Below are 18,898 nucleotides of genomic sequence, written 5' to 3' on the forward strand. Positions count from 1 at the left end.
TACATATTCTATATTTTCTCTCTATCTTGTGGTTGGAAAAAATTATTCGATCCAACGAAGCCTATCATAAATTATCATGCTTTCTTGTAGTAGAAAAAGAAAGGATGTTAATAAAAAGGTCATGCTGTTACAAAAATCATAAGTTATATGTAATATAACACAACTTTGCTGTATAAATGATCATAGTACATGCAATGGATACACCTTATTAGACCAGCAAATAAAGTTGTTGCTTTGTTCAAATAACTTGATTAAATCTGGTAAGAAATGCCAACAAAGCCAATAACTAAACAAGTAAATTATATTGTCTAGCATTCATTATGAAATATTTAAGATCAGTATATTTATCCTTGATGACCTATGTTCTGCGAATATGAGGTTGGACAAGAGCTATAAAATCACTCAAGGTTTTGCAGTATTATAAATGGATATGCTCACTCCTCTTCAAAGTATATAGTATGCAGATGCCTAGCTGGAGTCACTGTGGTCAGATATGTTCTTTGGCCATTTCTTTTTCAACAGCGTGGCTAAAATTATGATATTTAAGTGTATTTCTAGTTTTGTTTCACTAAAATTAATAAGCTGAATATTTTACCTCAAACTTAGTCATATTTGCCATGGTGTCAAAATTTGAATCAGGGGTTTTAATTTTCAACTATTTCACTTTCTTAAATATCAAAACTAACTACTCTGTTTTAGAAATGTCTGCATTGGGAATACCAGATGATAGCATAGAGCGGCTGATTATTAATGCTTCCTAGTTCTGTCTAACATTTCAATTGCATTTTACCTTATGAATGCTTTTATTAAACTAGTGACATTTTTAAAACAGTTAAAAACTTATTTTATTTTTAAGTATTTTGCTTATTTATCCATTACTCATAACGTATGCTTTTGATGCAAAATACAATTTAGGAAACATTTTCTCTTAATAAGCATGATTTTACATTTGGCCAACAATTAAAACCCCTTTTTTATTTTACTTAAATACATTAATTTTTATTTATCATGCACCTGTTCAAAGTATCGCAAGAATTCCACAGCTTGGCCACAAATTGTTGCAATTCAACTGCATCCATGCGCAGTCGTTATATTTACATTCTTTGGAATCTACCCAGGGTATTTTTGTTGACTCTAACTGCACAACTTCCTAAAGGTTATTCCTATAGAACTCGCTGCTCAGTTAACTGCTTTACAGATCAACATGACTAGTAGACAATCCTATTATTCAGTTTCTGTGAAAACTGTAAAAACAGGTCAGTTTTTTGGGTTTCAATCTGTGTAACAATTAAAATTCAGCTTCAAAGGATTTTAAATAAGTTTAGTTTAAAAAAAGTTTTAATACTAAAATATGGAATGAAAGGAAACAAAACATGGAAATTTCATGGAGTGGTTTTTGCATTTGAATTCTTGGATGTTTTAAACATGGCTTTCAATTTGCATGGATTGTAAAGATATATCATCTATTAAAAAAAGACTAACTTTTGCTTTCGGACGCATTGATTAAAGTTTTAATGTTCCGACAATACATTTCAGGAAAAGGTGCCATGAACGCTTTTAAGCAAATGGATGCCAAAAACAACCCTACCAAGTATGTATCCTCCATTGTTATTGTGTTTTAAACGTTTGCATTACTTAAAAATGATATGTCAAAATTGTATGTATTAATAGAGTAATTTCATTATGGAGAAACATATTTCTGTAAAATTAAAAGTTCATTCAAGGTGTTTGTTAATTGTCCCCTACCGGTTTCACCGGAGCCTCCCGGGACTTATGGTTTGCGCTCTGTCTGTCAGTCTTTCTGTCTGTCTGTCCGTCACACTTTTCTGGATCCTGCGATAACTTTAAAAGTTCTTCATACTTTTTCATGAAACTTGAAGCATGGATAGATGGCAATATGGACATTATGCACGTCATTTCATTTTGTTCCTACGTTAAAAATTCTGGTTGCTATAGCAACAAATAGACTAGAAATACTGCTGAAAATGGTGGTTTTCTGGATCCTGCGATAACTTTAAAAGTTCTTCATATTTTTTCATGAAACTTCAAACATGGATAAATGGCAATATGAACATTATGCATGTCATTTCATTTTGTTCCTACGTCAAAAAATCTGGTTGCTATGGCAACAAATATTTTTTTTGTAAATCTGACAAATGTGGAATTTCTGACAATGGTGGAGCCGGTAGAGGAAAAAATATGCTTGGCAATAGTCTTGTTCTCCATAATTGTTGGCAATTTTTGAATTGTTGTTCTGTTTTAAAAGAATAGTTTTATTTAAAGTTGTCCTCAAACATATGTGTGTAACAGATTATTTATTAGTTAAAATTGTTTAAAGCAGAAATCGCATTTATTACTGTTATTGCCTTTATGATAAACTCTGTAAAAAGGCTAATTACTGTAATGCTATGTGTATCCATACTAATTGAACAGATTATACATTTATTATTTCATGTTGTGTTGAGAGTTATTTAGCTTTGTACAAAAACAATATGCATACCTGCAGTGTAGATATTATGAATGAACATTAATATTTTTGTTTTCAGCTGTTGTGTATGTAATGTTTATTATTATGTACAATCAATAAATGGTTGTTTGCTCATTTGATGCAAAGTTCATCAATTAGTTCTCTATGCGCATGCTGTGTAGCCTTCTATGAACTAAAGATCAACATTTCAGACACATTAAACTAAATTTGTGAAAAAACTAACAATTTCAGCAATATGATTTGTGTCATGTTGATTGAATTCTCTGAGCTTGCCCTATCAGGCTATCTGTGTATATAATATGGTATCAGACATATGTCAAAGTTACCAAGTTAGCATGTGCAAGAGTCTGGTTCTGGGAAAATGGCACTTAATGCATGTGCATACAGTGTCCTCCCAATTTATCCTTTGTGGACAACATGTTCCAGTTTCATGGTATTTTTCTTTTAACAGAAGTCTCTGCTTAGCAAAAATCCAGTTTAGACAGAAAATGTTGTCCCTGATTAGCCTGTGCAGACTGCACTTGCTTATCTTTAAGGACACTTAACACACATCCAGTAAGCCTGGTTTTAAGGACACTTAACACACATCCAGTAAGCCTGGTTTTGCTAATCTTTAAGGACACTTAACACACATCCAGTAAGCCTGGTTTTGCTAATTTTTAAGGACACTTAACACACATCCAGTAAGCCTGGTTTTGCTAATCTTTAAGGACACTTAACACACATCCAGTAAGCCTGGTTTTGCTAATCTTTAAGGACACTTAACACACATCCAGTAAGCCAGGTTTTGCTAATCTTTAAGGACACTTAACACACATCCAGTAAGCCTGGTTTTAAGGACACTTAACACACATCCAGTAAGCAAGGTTTTGCTAATCTTTAAGGACACTTAACACACATCCAGTAGTCCTGGTTTTGCTAATCTTTAAGGACACTTAACACACATCCAGTAAGCCTTGTTTTGCTAATCTTTAAGGACACTTAACACACATCCAGTAAGCCTGGTTTGCTTAATCTTAAGGACACTTAACACACATCCAGTAAGCATGGTTTTGCTAATCTTTAAGGACACTTAACACACATCCAGTAAGCCTGGTTTTGCTAACTTTTAAGGACACTTAACACACATCCAGTAAGCATGGTTTTGCTAACTTTAAGGACACTTAACACACATCCAGTAAGCCTGGTTTTGCTAATTTTTAAGGACACTTAACACACATCCAGTAAGCCTTGTTTTGCTAATCTTTAAGGACACTTAACACACATCCAGAAAGCCTGGGTTTTGCTAATCTTAAGGACACTTAACACACATCCAGTAAGCAGGTTTTGCTAATCTTTAAGGACACTTAACACACATCCAGTAAGCCTGGTTTTGCTAACTTTAAGGACACTTAACACACATCCAGTAAGCCTGGTTTTGCTAACTTAAAGGACACTTAACACACATCCAGTAAGCCTGGTTTTAAGGACACTTAACACACATCCAGTAAGCCTGGTTTTGCTAATCTTTAAGGACACTTAACACACATCCAGTAAGCCTGGTTTTGCTAATCTTTAAGGACACTTAACACGCATCCAGTAAGCCTGGTTTTAAGGAAACTTAACACACATCCAGTAGTCCTGGTTTTAAGGACACTTAACACACATCCAGTAAGCCTGGTTTTAAGGACACTTAACACACATCCAGTAAGCCTGGTTTTGCTAACTTAAAGGACACTTAACACACATCCAGTAAGCCTGGTTTTGCTAACTTTAAGGACACTTAACACACATCCAGTAAGCCTGGTTTTGCTAACTTAAAGGACACTTAACACACATCCAGTAAGCCTGGTTTTAAGGACACTAAACACACATCCAGTAAGCCTGGTTTTGCTTATCTTTAAGGACACTTAACACACATCCAGTAAGCCAGGTTTTGCTAATCTTTAAGGACACTTAACACACATCCAGAAAGCCTGGTTTTGCTAATCTTTAAGGACACTTAACACACATCCAGAAAGCCTGGTTTTGCTAATCTTTAAGGACACTTAACACACATCCAGTAAGCCAGGTTTTGCTAATCTTTAAGGACACTTAACACACATCCAGTAAGCCTTGTTTTAAGGACACTTAACACACATCCAGTAGTCCTGGTTTTGCTAATCTTAAAGGACACTTAACACACATCCAGTAAGCCTGGTTTTGCTAATCTTTAAGGACACTTAACACACATCCAGTAAGCCTGGTTTTGCTAATCTTTAAGGACACTTAACACACATCCAGTAAGCCTGGTTTTGCTAACTTTAAGGACACTTAACACACATCCAGTAAGCCTGGTTTTGCTAATCTTTAAGGACACTTAACACACATCCAGAAAGCCTGGTTTTGCTAATCTTTAAGGACACTTAACACGCATCCAGTAAGCCTGGTTTTGCTAATCTTTAAGGACACTTAACACACATCCAGTAAGCCTGGTTTTAAGGACACTTAACACACATCCAGTAGTCCTGGTTTTGCTAATCTTTAAGGACACTTAACACACATCCAGTAAGCCTGGTTTTGCTAATCTTTAAGGACACTTAACACGCATCCAGTAAGCCTGGTTTTAAGGAAACTTAACGCACATCCAGTAAGCCTGGTTTTAAGGAAACTTAACACACATCCAGTCAGCCTGGTTTTCTCAGGGTAAGGCTCAAATGTAATCTCGTCATTAAAAAAGTATTTTGCATGAAAAATATTTCTTGTAACTAATTGTTTATAATAATGCATGTAGAAATGCTGCTATAATACATGTACGTGTATTGTTTTGAAAAGCATGGAATGAGTGTCACTGATGTTGCCATTTTGTTTCCCAGCCCACTTATAGCTTACACATTAGCTAAGAAGGCTGCAACCACTATGAGACGCAATGCGGTTACAATTAAACAGGATATCTTGCGTTTCTGTCAAATGAACACTGCGGAGTATGAGGTATTCACTGGAAGCCATGTGTATTTGCAAAGTCTTCCTCTAATGGCTCACTAGATGTGTTGTCATGCATAGAACTCTTGCCACCAGGACAGCATCCTACCTCGACCTATAAACATTTTGATATATGTGCAATTACTCGTTAGAAAGCATTGATTGTTCGTTCATTTTTAAAACTGAAAAATAATCTGCACAAATCTACAGAATATAAGCATTCAACTGTGCATGTTTTCTTTTTCTATTAGTTTAAAATCAAAAATGTTATTCAATGCGGTTTTATTTTGTAAATGCATGCCTAATAAAGAGCTGAAAAAAAGTTTTGTGATCATTGTGTGTGATTGTAAATGAGAAAAAAAAAGTTTAAAAAAATTGAATTGCTACAAGAATTATTGTTGATTGTAACCGTAGATCAATGTGTGTAGCATGCTTTCTTGGTGTCCAAGCTTCTGTATAGGGACAGATTCCTGTCTGACTGAAGTTGTTGTTGTTGTTCAGTTAGTACTCAGTGACTACATCAAAGGCAATTCAATGCATCTGTGTTTAGTCATTTGTTAACTTTTTATGCCACATTTTTTTTTAATTCATAGGCAAAAGAGGGTTAAAAATTGGATTTTAAACAATATTGTATACATTTTTAGCTTGACTATTATATATTGAAAGATATATAGTGGAGCTATCCTACTCACGTGGGCGTTCGCGTTCCTGTTCCTATTAGCGTTAGTGTGCAAATGTTAAAGTTTGCATACCACCCCAAATATTTTCATTGTCCCTTGACATATTGCTTTAATATTTTGCATACTTGTTTACCAACATGACCCCAACCTATAAACAAGAGCAGACAACTGTATCAAGCATTTTGTAAGAATTATGGCCCTTTTTTCACTTACAATATGCATATTATTGTTAAATCTATGTTAAAGTTTGCGTACCACCTCAAATATTTTCATTGTCCCTTGACATATTGCTTTCATATTTTGCAAACTTCTTTACCAACATGACCCCAATCTATAAACAAGAGCAGACAACTGTATCAAGCATTTTGTAAGAATTATGACCCTTTTTTCACTTATAATATGCATATTACTTTAGTTACATTGCCATAACTTCTTTATTTATGATCAGATTTTATTAATACTTTGACAAAACAACACTTACCTGAAGACCACAATGGATTCCACCCAAACAAAACCCCACGCCCCAACCCAGAATCCCTGCCCCCCGCTCCTCCCCCCCCCCCCCCCCCAAAAAAAAATATAAAAAAATGTGCAAGGTCAAGGTCATCCTTCAAGGTCAGAGGTCAAATATATGTGGCCAAAATCGCTCATTTTATGAATACTTTTGCAATATTGAAGATAGCAACTTGATATTTGGCATGCATGTGTATCTCATGGAGCTGCACATTTTGAGTGGTAAAAGGTCAAGGTCATCCTTCAAGGTCAGAGGTCAAATATATGTGGCCCAAATCGCTTATTTTATTAATACTTTTGCAATATTGAAGATAGCAACTTGATATTTGGCATGCATGTGTAACTTATGGAGCTGCACATTTTGAGTGGTGAAAGGTCAAGGTCATCCTTCAAGGTCAGAGGTCAAATATATGTGGCCCAAATCGCTTATTTTATGAATACTTTTGCAATATTGAAGATAGCAACTTGATATTTGGCATGCATGTGTATCTCATGGAGCTGCACATTTTGAGTGGTGAAAGGTCAAGGTCATCCTTCTAGGTCAAATATATGGGATCAAAATTGCTCATGTAATGTAACTTCTGCAATATTGAAGCTAGCAATGTTATATTTGACATGCATGTGTATCTCCTGGAGCTGTACTTTGAGTGGTGAAGGGTCAAGGTCAAGGTCATCCTTCAAGGTCAAATGTCATATAGGGGGACATTGTGTTTCACAAACACATCTTGTTTAATTTTGGAATTATCATCTAATAAATTACCACACCCCACATTTTACCCCCTCTCACCCCCCCCCTACCCAAGGGGACCACCCAACCCAAAACGAATTTTTTTTTCTTTAAAACATGGTTACAAAAACAAATAAATATTTATTTACTTTATTTTTGAAGGACCGTCCAAACTTCCCACCCAAGCTATTGCTATCAAACTTGAAATAAAATCTTATTAGTTTGTTTTATGTCTTTACAAATGTTCAAAAGATTGTGGAAAATATACCTGAACTATTACCTTGACCTTATTGAATAATTTGAACAATTTCCCCATGATGGCTTACGTTATACTGTCAAGCACTCGAATAGTCGAGCGCGCTGTCCTCTTGACAGCTCTTGTTTAATATAAGCTATCTTAGTTAATCATTATGTAAATACGTCACATTTAAAATGTAAAATAGTTGCACATTAGTATCCTCGAGTGCCCAATTTTGACGCATACAAGCAGTTTGTTAAAGTTTTGTTGCTCAATATAGGGATTTATGTAATTAATTTTGTTATTTTATTACACAGTTACCTTTTATTTACACATTTTAAATTCAATTGATTGTGTTATCAACAAAAATACGTTGAAAAACTTAATGACCCAAGTCTATGTAACGGTGGCCATATTTGTTGAGAGTGCCCTAAAAGGACGCATCTGATTGGTAACCTGATTTCAATGTAAATATCACTCCTGTGGAGACTGAATGCATAAAATATTAGCTCTTGATTGTTGTACTTTAATTTGTATCACTGTAAAAGCAATATGGAACTGAAATAATTAAATCAATTAAGGTTTTTAAGTTTGGGATGCCATACTTTCTGGCAGTGGTTTTAATAGGGGCCCCTGTCAGCAACCCTTTGTCATAAGCTGTGTTTATGGAAGTAGGTGAATATAACCTGTACTTCTTTTGTGGAACCTACAATTATAATTAAGTAAATGAAAATAAGTAATAAACATTATATGCAATTACCAACATAAACACTTGCTACATGTAGTTAAAATTGTATTACAGCATAACCAAAAACATATCCGAACTTCAAATCAAAGTTTACGCATACACCTTTTTCATAGTGAAAATTAATCTATCTATACGATGTTTCGTCAAATGGCAGTCACGCGACTTATGAATGAAATAGTGAACTTTTGCAGAAGAAACCGATGCATTATCCCATGGTCTTATTTACAAAGACAATTGGTTGTAAAGTGTTCACAAGTTTTGCATTAAGTAAAATACATAAAAATCCATCAATTACAAACCAATCAACAATATCTTACCATTTGACCCGCTATTTTCCACATATCAAACAACAACTATAGTAAATTGTGCGTAGTGTACCATGTGCTATTGTATGAAGTCAACGGATGTCGCTTATATGTCAAACAGAGGCAAAACAAAAATGGCGTCGAATTAGGGCAGCGTCGATTCGGGTCACTCAAGGATATTATTGTTGAATTGCGTTTGTGTTTACTAACAAATTTTTCTATGAATTAGCTTTTGTTTCAATTCAGTAATAGATTATTTTCATGTATATGTAAGATTTATGCCATTCAGTTGCTAGATTGATTTGTTGATTTGCTAAACTATGTCCATTGACAAATGGCTTGTTGATTGCTTGTCTGACAATTGTGTAGTGGTTATCATAAAAACTTATGGGGCTTGTAAATATTTAAATAGTTTTAAAATTTTGTAATGAAGCAATGTGCTTTGCATGATTATTTGAAGGAGAACCTACAGTGCAATATTAAAACTTATCTTTTGTTGAAGTACATTTCCTCTGATGTGCTTCACATCATGAAAAGTAAATTTTCTTTTCCATATAATTTTTGAATACCACTCTGTTAAAAAAATGATTGAGTACTAACTTTCTTTTTATTATCATTAATTGATACATACTTTCTGTTAGTTGAAAGATTAATTATAAAAATTAACAATTTAGAACTGTCTGTTTCAAACAATTAGCCCTTTCCCCATCACAAGTAAAGTGAAAATGGTTTTTGCAACCAGCATAAAACCAGAACAGCCTGCGAGTAACTAGCAGTCTGTTCAGGTTTTATGCTGTTTGCTGCACATCAGTATCTTTAGGTCTAAATGAAGCCTTTAAAACTCTATTCTAGATCTGTAACTAGATTTTGTAAGGGACTACAAAAGCGTCAAAAGTGGGTTTATAAGGGGTAAAGGGTTAAATGAATTGTATCTGCAGATTAACATTTTTTATATCCTATATCTTTGCACTAACCCACGCCTTTCACTTATTTGCAGCAAGGTTAATATTTCATGTGCACTGTGTTGTTTTCTCATTACCTATGATTTTGCAAAATTTTCAGCTAATCTTCAGACAAAAGTTGGCATGACTGCTGGTTCTAGCCTAAAACCTTTAAGACTGAAAGCATGTTGTGACTTGAGCAGTTTCAACGTTTGTTTATTGAATTATGTCCATCGGAGAATGCTACAGGAGTTTGAAGATTGTTCCTCTCCGCATTTCCTGGCTATCACAAATGTTAGCAGTAGATATCATCCAAAATAAACACAAGGAGATATTAGTGTGAAACTATGTATCTTACACTGAAATGTGTAGAAGATACAACATTTCACTTCAAACCCTCAATATTTAATTTAATGTTTTGGAATTTTTCATTTTTTTCAAACTGTGACTCGTTTTGATTTTATAGCACGGCAGGGGGAGGTAACAAGGCCTTGATGAGGAGTCCTAGTGCCATAAAAACAATGCTCCTTGAATGGTGCAAGGCCATGACACGTGAATATGTCGATGTATGTAAATAAGGTCTTGTGACCTGGTCACCTGACTAGCATGGAAACCCTGTGATTGGCTGCTAATACTAGCATGACGCTTGAAAAACAGAATTGATACCTGTATAATAGTGGTGTGTCAGGGTCATTTATCACTTACATGGAATGGATTGGTTTTGACATTTTAAATTTCCTTCATTTGTTAATTTGGTGTAACAGGTTTAGAAATTTGATCCTTCATATCGTGTGCATGTTAATACCATATATAAAATCTATTGCCTTTACAATGTCAACACTGCAGCCCTGGTGTATCCTATGGTAGTCACTCACTTCCATTTTATATAGTGCATATTTTGTTACCATACAATAAATATACCCAAGGAAACCGTAACAATTTTGTTTTATGAATATTTGGCAGCTTATTGACTGATTAAATTACAACAAACATTAAACTAATCTTCAAATGAAATATAGAAATATATTTTAAATGCATCAATAATACCAAATTTGACATAGACTTACACTGCCCAGATGTGCCTGTTGTAATAAGGCATGGTTTCATTGGTTGAATCCCTGTGCTGACTTAGGCGGTGAACAAAGGAAATGCCTGTTGAATATTCATGAGAACTAATATATAAATTAAGTTTTGCTAGCCAAATCTGCCATGGAAGAAAAGGGTATTTTAGCTTTTACCAACAATGCACTCCCTGTGTGTATCTTTCCCCTTCCTCATCTCCTGCATGCTGGATCAACACTGTTATTCCTCTTAATAAAGCTGGGTGCATGTTCTTGTTCTCACATTTACATTCCTTTCTGCGTTTCAATCTGTTGCTGAACTTTATGAAAATGGATCAGTCTTATTGTATTGTTTAGCAATTTCGGTTTGTTTATTAATTGTATAAAATTAATGGTTTTGGATTTTATGTGGGGATGTGTCTATTAAAAATTGCGTACAAGACCTTGTGGTTGATGTTTAAGGTAAATTCAAATTATTTTTAAATGTATCTTTTTTTTTTCTTTTTTTTTCCTAAAAACCATTTAATTCATTTACTTCGAGCTGTTCTATGTCAGTTTAAGTAAAATGTTAAATTTGTTTGGTTAAGAAGTACATGTTTGTTTATTAAGTCTTCAGAACATTAAATACTTAGGAATTCCTCTTCAGAAAGTAGCTGCTAGTTGCTTACACACAAATAACACAACAAACATAACTTCAATTTTCATTTTTCAGAAAGTTAAATATATGCAACTTTCGGTATAAATATACAATACAATAACGATAATTGGTTTAAAATTTATGAGGAATATCATTCAGATTTTAGGTAATATTTCAGTAAAATCTGATGTCTTGTAAAAACATGAGATATTTCATATAAAATGTAATAATTCTGTTAAAACATGTAATTTTTCATTTTTAAAACGTGATTTTTCATGTTTAAAATGTGCTTTTTCATTTAAGCCTGAGATATATATTTAAAACATATCTAAATATTTTATATTTCAATTCAAACATTTGATAGTTTATTATTTTAATGTGATATTTTATTTCAAACATGTGATATTTCAATCCAAACATTTTATCAATTATTTCAGACCATTGCGATTGAAAACTTCTCCTCGTCATGGAACAATGGGCTAGCATTCTGTGCTCTGATCCATCATTTCTACCCAGAGTCCTTTGACTTCAAGTCTCTCGACCCAAAACAGAGGAGAAAGAACTTTGAACTTGCCTTTGACACCGCAGAGTAAGCTTTTCATGTTGGACTTTGTTTGAAGAATCATTAACGATTAGCTTGTAATTTGTTCATATTACGCAAACTAGTACTCTCTTAATGTTACCAATGCGAGATCTTTTCAAATTATTCCCTGTGGTCAAAAGTTGCACCAAACCAGGGTTTTGGAGTATTATACAACGAGCTACAGTTTCTCATGGTGAGGGTTCAAGGGTCATAGGTTTTTTTTTAGCTTTTGTGATCGCCTTTTGTCCGTCCTCCGTTGTGTGGCGTCAACATTTGCCTTGTTAACACTCTAGAGGCCACATTTATTGTCCAATCTTCATGAAATTTGGTCAGAAGATTGGTCTCAATGATATCTTGGATGAGTTCGAAAATGGTTACGTTTGCTTGAAAAACATTGCTGCCAAGGGGCGAGGCATTTTTTCTTATATGGCTTTATATGGCTATAGTAAAATCTTGTTAACACTATAGAGGCCACATTTACTGTCTGATCTTCATGAAACTTGGTCAGATGCCAGTTGGTTGAAAAGCATTGCTGCCAGGGGGCGGGGCATTTTTCCTTATATGGCTATAGTAAAACCATGTTAACACTCTAGAGGCAACATTTATTTTCTGATCATCATGAAACTTTGTCAGAAGATTTGTCCCAATAATATCTTGTTATCTCAGGTGAGCGACTTTGTGTTTCTCAATCTTGATGAAACTTTTATCAGAATTTTATCTTGACAACATCCACCTTAGTTTGAATGTGGGTCAAAAATAAGGTCACTGGGTCAAATGTAAGAAAAACCTTGTTACCACTCAAGGAGCCTCATTTATGAACTACCTGAAGCCAGATAAGAAACAACATTTATGGCTCAATCTTGATGACACATGGTCAGTATGTTTCAGTTTATTTTGAGTATATTTAGGGGAAGTTTATAGGGTCAGATAAGGTCCAGAACTAGGTCAACAGTTCAAGGGTAAGAAAAAAAACCTTAAAGAAACTCATATAAATTCCTAATTGATGATCTAATTTCATGAAATCGTAGTCTGAACATTTGTCTTGAATATATCTTGGCTAAGTTTAAAACTAGGTTCTGAGAAGTAAAAACTATGTTTTGAGGTACAAATCTACAACAATTGTTGTGACTATCAAACTCCAGTGCAAGCTTACGGTCAATCAAAGTCTTATTTAGGGCCATTAATTTAAGTCCCATTTAGGGTCATCAAGGGCCTCTTAGCTTTCAAAGCAATTACAACAGATGAGTAATACTTATATATTTGTTTGTATGTCAAGGCAAATTTGTAAAATGCTTAATTTTGCTTTTTCGTTAGGACTTAAATATACATTAAAAATACCTTTCAATTTAACATCCCAAGATTTATAGAATTAGGAATTTAAAGATTGCAAATACATTTGTATCTCTGTAGCTTTGTCTATATGGGTTAATTAATAATGCCTCAACTCACTATGATTAATTGTTAATCTTTCACTTTCCTTACACAATTCCCCCACCCTTGATGTTTTCTCACCTCTTATTTGCAGGAAGTATGCAGACATTGCACCTCTATTGGATGTTGAGGACATGATTCGCATGGAGAAACCTGACTGGAAGTGCGTGTTCACCTATGTACAGAGTTTCTACCGCAAATTGCACGACCACGAGATGAACAAGGCCAAGTGAAACTAGTGCTTTTTATAGTAACATCTACAAGACAATGTGCTTTCTTAACTACCGGTACTGCAATTACCTTTCTTTAATCTCTAGAAACGCTAACTAGTTCAATACATATCATGAAACTTTGGAGTACTTTTTTCAACTATCATTACGTTCTCTTTAATTCTGAGTCATTCTTGTAGGGATTCTACATAATGATTATTTAGTCCTTAAATAACTCATAAACTTAGAATTGTTTATAAATATCTTCTCTTTTTTTCTATACTAACCTGCCTCTTTCTCGTGTCTGGTGTCCGTCTTCAAACTGCCACATATAATGGAAGTTCAATATGCACAAATGTATTGCAGCTACTTGGTTTGCAACATGTTCTTTATAATGGTGCTCTTTTTCACGTTGTCTGATCCCAGTTAACCTACATAAATATGTTTCTTTTATTTTTATTTTATGTACATGTATTTTCTTTTCAAATATAACATTATATTTGCTTAAATTGATGTATTCACAGGAGACTTGGTACAAATATTTGTGCTTTTCAGTTCTGAAATGCCAACATATTGTTGTCCGTTAAAGATTATGAATATACTTTTATCTTTTCGCTTATTGCAATCATCGACTTTTGGGCCAGTTATGTAGTAATGATTTGATTTTGTTTGACTGTTCTCGTGAGGAATAATCATGCAATATCTATTTGTTCTTACGATATTACGTCTTTTATAGTCATTACATGTTGATATTTACATTAACACGTATACTCATAGCATATTTGCATCATTAACTTGTATGCATAATTTCTTCAGAAGTTGGATATTCTGTTTAGTATGCAGTATGGGAAAAAGTTAAATGCAGCAAATTACCAAGCAGTTATAGTAAGTGTAGTTATACAGAGTAAGAAAATACTAAAGAAACCATGTCATGCAAACCTGGGTCTTTTGCCTAATGCAGCCAGCGTAGCTCCAGACCATGCAGCAAGTGGATTCAAGCAACCTGTCAGGAGCTACCCAGTCTGCTTTAATGCCACACAAAGTTTTATTGTCTGATTTGTGAACGGAGTAGCTCCTGACCTAACGGTGCAAATTCACTTGCTGGTCTGTAGCTACTCTTGCTGCATGTGGCTCACTGGCTGGTCTGTAGCTACTCTTGCTGCATGTGGCTCACTCGCTGGTCTGTAGCTACTCTTGCTGCATGTGGCTCACTCGCTGGTCTGTAGCTACTCTTGCTGCATGTGGCGAAGACCCATTTTGCATTATGCGGCACCTATGATCTTAAACAATGCTTTGTAAAGTTTTTCAACACAGAGACTAGAGATTATTTTGCTGTATTATGTTAGCAATACAGTTGAGTATGAATGCTTCCACAAGATTGTCTGGTTCCAACTTTGATGCGATTACTGCGTATTAAAATATAGTTGTGCTGGGAGAGTTTATATTGATGTTGCTAGTGTTTGTTGTGAGATATTCAGTTGCACAAAAACTCTGTTGGTCTAAGGGTCTTGTAAAGCTGCATTTTATAAGGATTTTGGTGTTAAAAAGGATTTATGTTTAGCTGCATTCCATTTAATGCCTTTAAATTTTCAAAGTTAACAATCAATATTATGATGACTAACATATTTTAAACATTTTTGAATGTATTTTTTGGAACATTATTTCTGCTTTTATTGTATTTGAGTTGTGATTTGTTTGGACAAAAAATGCTTTTTTAATATTGTGTTCAAGAATGCATTTAATATATGCTTTTATAAAACTGTTTTAAACAGTTAAATGAAACATAATAAACTATTTTAATGTCTTTTCATTTATCTTGTTTTTATACATTTTTTTTTTTTGAAATCTTTATCCTGTTAGGCACGCTATACAATTTTTTTTTCTGATTTTAATATTCATGTTTACATATAAGAAGTGTATGCTTACAAAAAATATTTTACCATTTTAAGATATGCACACAATTTCATTTAAATATCACTATGGTCTTAAGGCTGTAAAATGGAATTTAATTTATGAGGCCCTTTACACTGAGCTGTATTTAAAGATTGTTGTGTCCCCTTATAGATGACGTGTACATATTATTCTTGTTGCCAAATACGTTTTTGAATTATGCATGTTTCCAATGGATGCTGTAATATAGATGAAGAGATTAACTTTCTGCCATTAGATTGCTGTTACAATAGAAGGTTGTTGTTCTATATTTATTTGTAGATAGAGACTATTGTTTTTATTACATATATATGTTTTTTTTAGTATACATATTGTGATACAGCTTTTTAAGGTGTCTGTAATATATAAAGATGTAAAAAAACATGTACTAAGGCTTTATTTCCCTGAATATTTTTATGGTCACATAAAACATATATTATAAAATTATTAGGATACAGTTTTAATTTTAAATTGTTATTGTCAAAGCATGGTGTGATTAAACAAAAGGATAAAGGTATTACCATTTAATAAAAAGTTTCAGGATGTTTGATAAATGAACATAGTTTAAAGAATGTATATAACAGTAGGATCACATTTTTGGCATAATGTTAATTTGTACTTTACCATTATAATTGTAATTAGTCTTTGTTGACTTTGTACACATTTTGTATACTCTCATGAAGCAATATTTGTATGCTTTAAATTTGATCTGTGTTCAGCCAAAATGATTCTTATGCCACATGCAGCCATCATAGCGGGAAACCAGTCTGCAGTGACATAGTCTGGTCAGGAGCTATGCCATCCACTATAAAGTCACACGTGGTTTGGCAGTCTCATTAACTAGACGCATTTTTCATAAGACCCATTTTGCATGACACGACTTATTTAATAATATTAGTAATTTTACAGGAACTTATGTATTGCAATTTAGTCTTGTAACCATACATGTAACAGATGCCTCTATATTTTTTACAAGTTTAATATAATTGATTGCCTTTAATACTGCATTTTAACTTTTATGGATATACTCTACTTGTTTAATGTTCAAGACAGGTTTGCGTACACAATAAATTGTGGAAGCCACATGTTGTCAGTTTTAGTTTCTATTGAAGCATTTCACATTTAATAAGCAATTGTTCTTTTATTAATAAAATTTCTCAGCTGAATACTAATGTATCTATTCTAAAATCTAATTATAGATACATCATATTGAGATTGCCTGAAGGGTTTTTGGGGTCAAGGTGGCTTGAGGGATTTTCAGATTAGTAGAGAAACACTTTATACATCATAGCACCTATAATACATCATAGCAACTATGATACATCATAGCAACTATAACACATCATAGCACCTATAATACATCATAGCAACTATAATACATCATAGCAACTATAACACATCATAGCACCTATAATACATCATAGCAACTATAATACATCATAGCAACTATAATACATCATAGCACCTATAATACATCATAGCTACTATAATACATCATTGCAACTATAATTTATCATAGCAACTATAATACATCATTGAAACTATAATTTAGCATAGTCACAAGAATACATCATAGCAACTATAATATATCATAGCAACTATAATACATCATGGCAACTATGATATGCCATAGCAAACATAATACATCATACATGTAGCAACTATAACTTGTTTTCATTGGCTCATATTATAGAGACTGTTATAATACATCATAGCAACTATAATACATCATAGCACCTATAATACATCATAGCAACTATAATATATCATAGCAACTATAATACATAATAGTCACTATAATACATCATAGCAACTATAATATATCATAGCAACTATAATACATCATTGCAACTATGATTTGTTGTATCAAACATAATACATCATACATGTAGCAACTATAACTTGTTTTCATTGGCTCATATTATAGACACTGTTATAATACATCATAGCAACTATAATACACCATAGCACCTATAATACATCATAGCAAAAATACTTCATCATGGCAACTATAATATATCATAGCCACTATAATACATCATAGCAACTATAATATAATGTAGCCACTAAAATACATCATAGCAACAATACTTCATCATAGCAACTATAATATATCATAGCCATTATAATACATCATTGAAACTTTAATACATCATAGCAACTATAATACATCATACATGTAGCAACTAGAACTTGTTTTTATGGGCTCATACTTTACGCACTGTTTTAAAAAAATTGCTAAAAACTCTTAAAAACAAAGTCCTCCAACTACTCTTGTGTGTTTAAAGATTTCAAGTAAATAAGTAAGATTATGCAACCGTGTTATATTAATACTACCCTTAAACAAAGTAAAAACATGATTTTCATCTAGTTTAATATAGAAAATGGAAATCTGTCTGAATCATTGTTGGACTATCGTTAAGCTAAACTGGGTTCAGGTGTGCCATTATGTCTTTCGTATGTTGTTCATACTCCATAAAGAGTTGTCGAAATTTGCCTTGTGAACACTACGGAAGCTACATTAATAGGCCAATCTTCATGAAACATGGTCTGAATATTTGTCCCAATTATGTCTCGACCAAAATGTAAACTAGGTCACATGGGGCTAAAACTAGGTATTTTGGTCAAATTAAAGAAAAAACAACTCAGGGCAGTTAAATTCCTTTGGGTCATTGTTGAGCTCCTAAGGATCTTTTGCCCTCTTGTTTTTCACCACAGCTGAACCAATTAAAAACTCAGCACTCTGTGAAAATGGGGTTTAATGCATGTGCGTTAAGTATCGTCCCAGATTAGCTGTGCATTCCGCACAGGCTAATCAGGGAGGACACTTTCCGCCTTAACTGGATTTTTGCTAAGAAGAGACTTAAATATAGCCAAAAATATCATATAAGCAGAAAGTGTCGTCCCTTATTAGCCTGTGTTGACTGCACAGGCTAATCTGGGACGACAACGCACATGCATTAAACCCTTTCTTCACAGAGCACAACTCATATAATTTAATTATATTACATTGCAGCAAATGTTTTGACCAAGTTTCATGTTATTTGGGCGTAAATGGGTAACTTCTAGAGTTTACATAGTTGAAAGGCATATAAGGAAAACTGTCCACTACTCAGATGGCCAGTTTTAAATCATGACCAAATCTTTTATCAAACCTGGATGAGATCAGAACAAATTTAATGATTTAACTTTTTTTGTTTAGCGGAAATCAAAAGATAAATTTTCCCCATATGAAGCAAAGTGAACACAGATATGTGCAAACAGCATAAAACAAGTAAAAGACTCGTTCAAGTTATATGCTGTTTGCTGCTCATCTGTAACAATTAAGATTTCACACAACTTTTCTGTTAACAAAATACAACTTCATGTAAAATAGATGGGTTAAGGTCGGTCAATCTGTCCTGATTTTCTCTGTAATATTATATTGTTCATAATACTGGTATATATTGTAATGTCTTTATAAATTTT

General features: G+C 33.5%; 1 protein-coding gene and 2 long non-coding RNA genes across 11 annotated transcripts in view; 2 read left to right on the forward strand and 1 right to left on the reverse strand.

Moving 5' to 3' along the window:
- Positions 1 to 16,513, forward strand: part of LOC127855107 (muscle M-line assembly protein unc-89-like) — a 190,624-nt gene extending 174,111 nt beyond the window's left edge. For 7 of the 9 annotated variants that reach the window (XM_052390504.1, XM_052390534.1, XM_052390478.1 and 4 more), the window contains 4 exons: positions 1,537 to 1,591; positions 5,323 to 5,437; positions 11,716 to 11,867; positions 13,387 to 16,513. In XM_052390504.1, coding sequence (XP_052246464.1) covers positions 1,537 to 1,591; positions 5,323 to 5,437; positions 11,716 to 11,867; positions 13,387 to 13,525 — 461 coding nt within the window. In that variant the 3' untranslated portion in view covers positions 13,526 to 16,513. Of the gene's footprint in view, positions 1 to 1,536; positions 1,592 to 5,322; positions 5,438 to 10,046; positions 10,147 to 11,715; positions 11,868 to 13,386 lie in introns of all 9 variants that reach the window. The other 2 variants (XM_052390486.1, XM_052390526.1) reach the window with 1 other exon arrangement.
- On the forward strand, positions 1,598 to 4,547 carry LOC127855756 (uncharacterized). Its single transcript, XR_008037687.1, has 3 exons — positions 1,598 to 3,318; positions 3,812 to 3,857; positions 4,401 to 4,547. It is a non-coding gene; the product is annotated as an uncharacterized LOC127855756 (long non-coding RNA).
- On the reverse strand, positions 16,236 to 16,954 carry LOC127855777 (uncharacterized). The gene is made up of 2 exons (XR_008037730.1): positions 16,782 to 16,954; positions 16,236 to 16,724 (listed from the first exon to the last, which is right to left on the reverse strand). It is a non-coding gene; the product is annotated as an uncharacterized LOC127855777 (long non-coding RNA).
- Positions 16,955 to 18,898: the final 1,944 nt, after the last annotated feature.

Source organism: Dreissena polymorpha, chromosome 1 (assembly GCF_020536995.1).
Source record: "Dreissena polymorpha isolate Duluth1 chromosome 1, UMN_Dpol_1.0, whole genome shotgun sequence".
Classification (NCBI taxonomy): Eukaryota; Metazoa; Mollusca; class Bivalvia; order Myida; family Dreissenidae; genus Dreissena; species Dreissena polymorpha.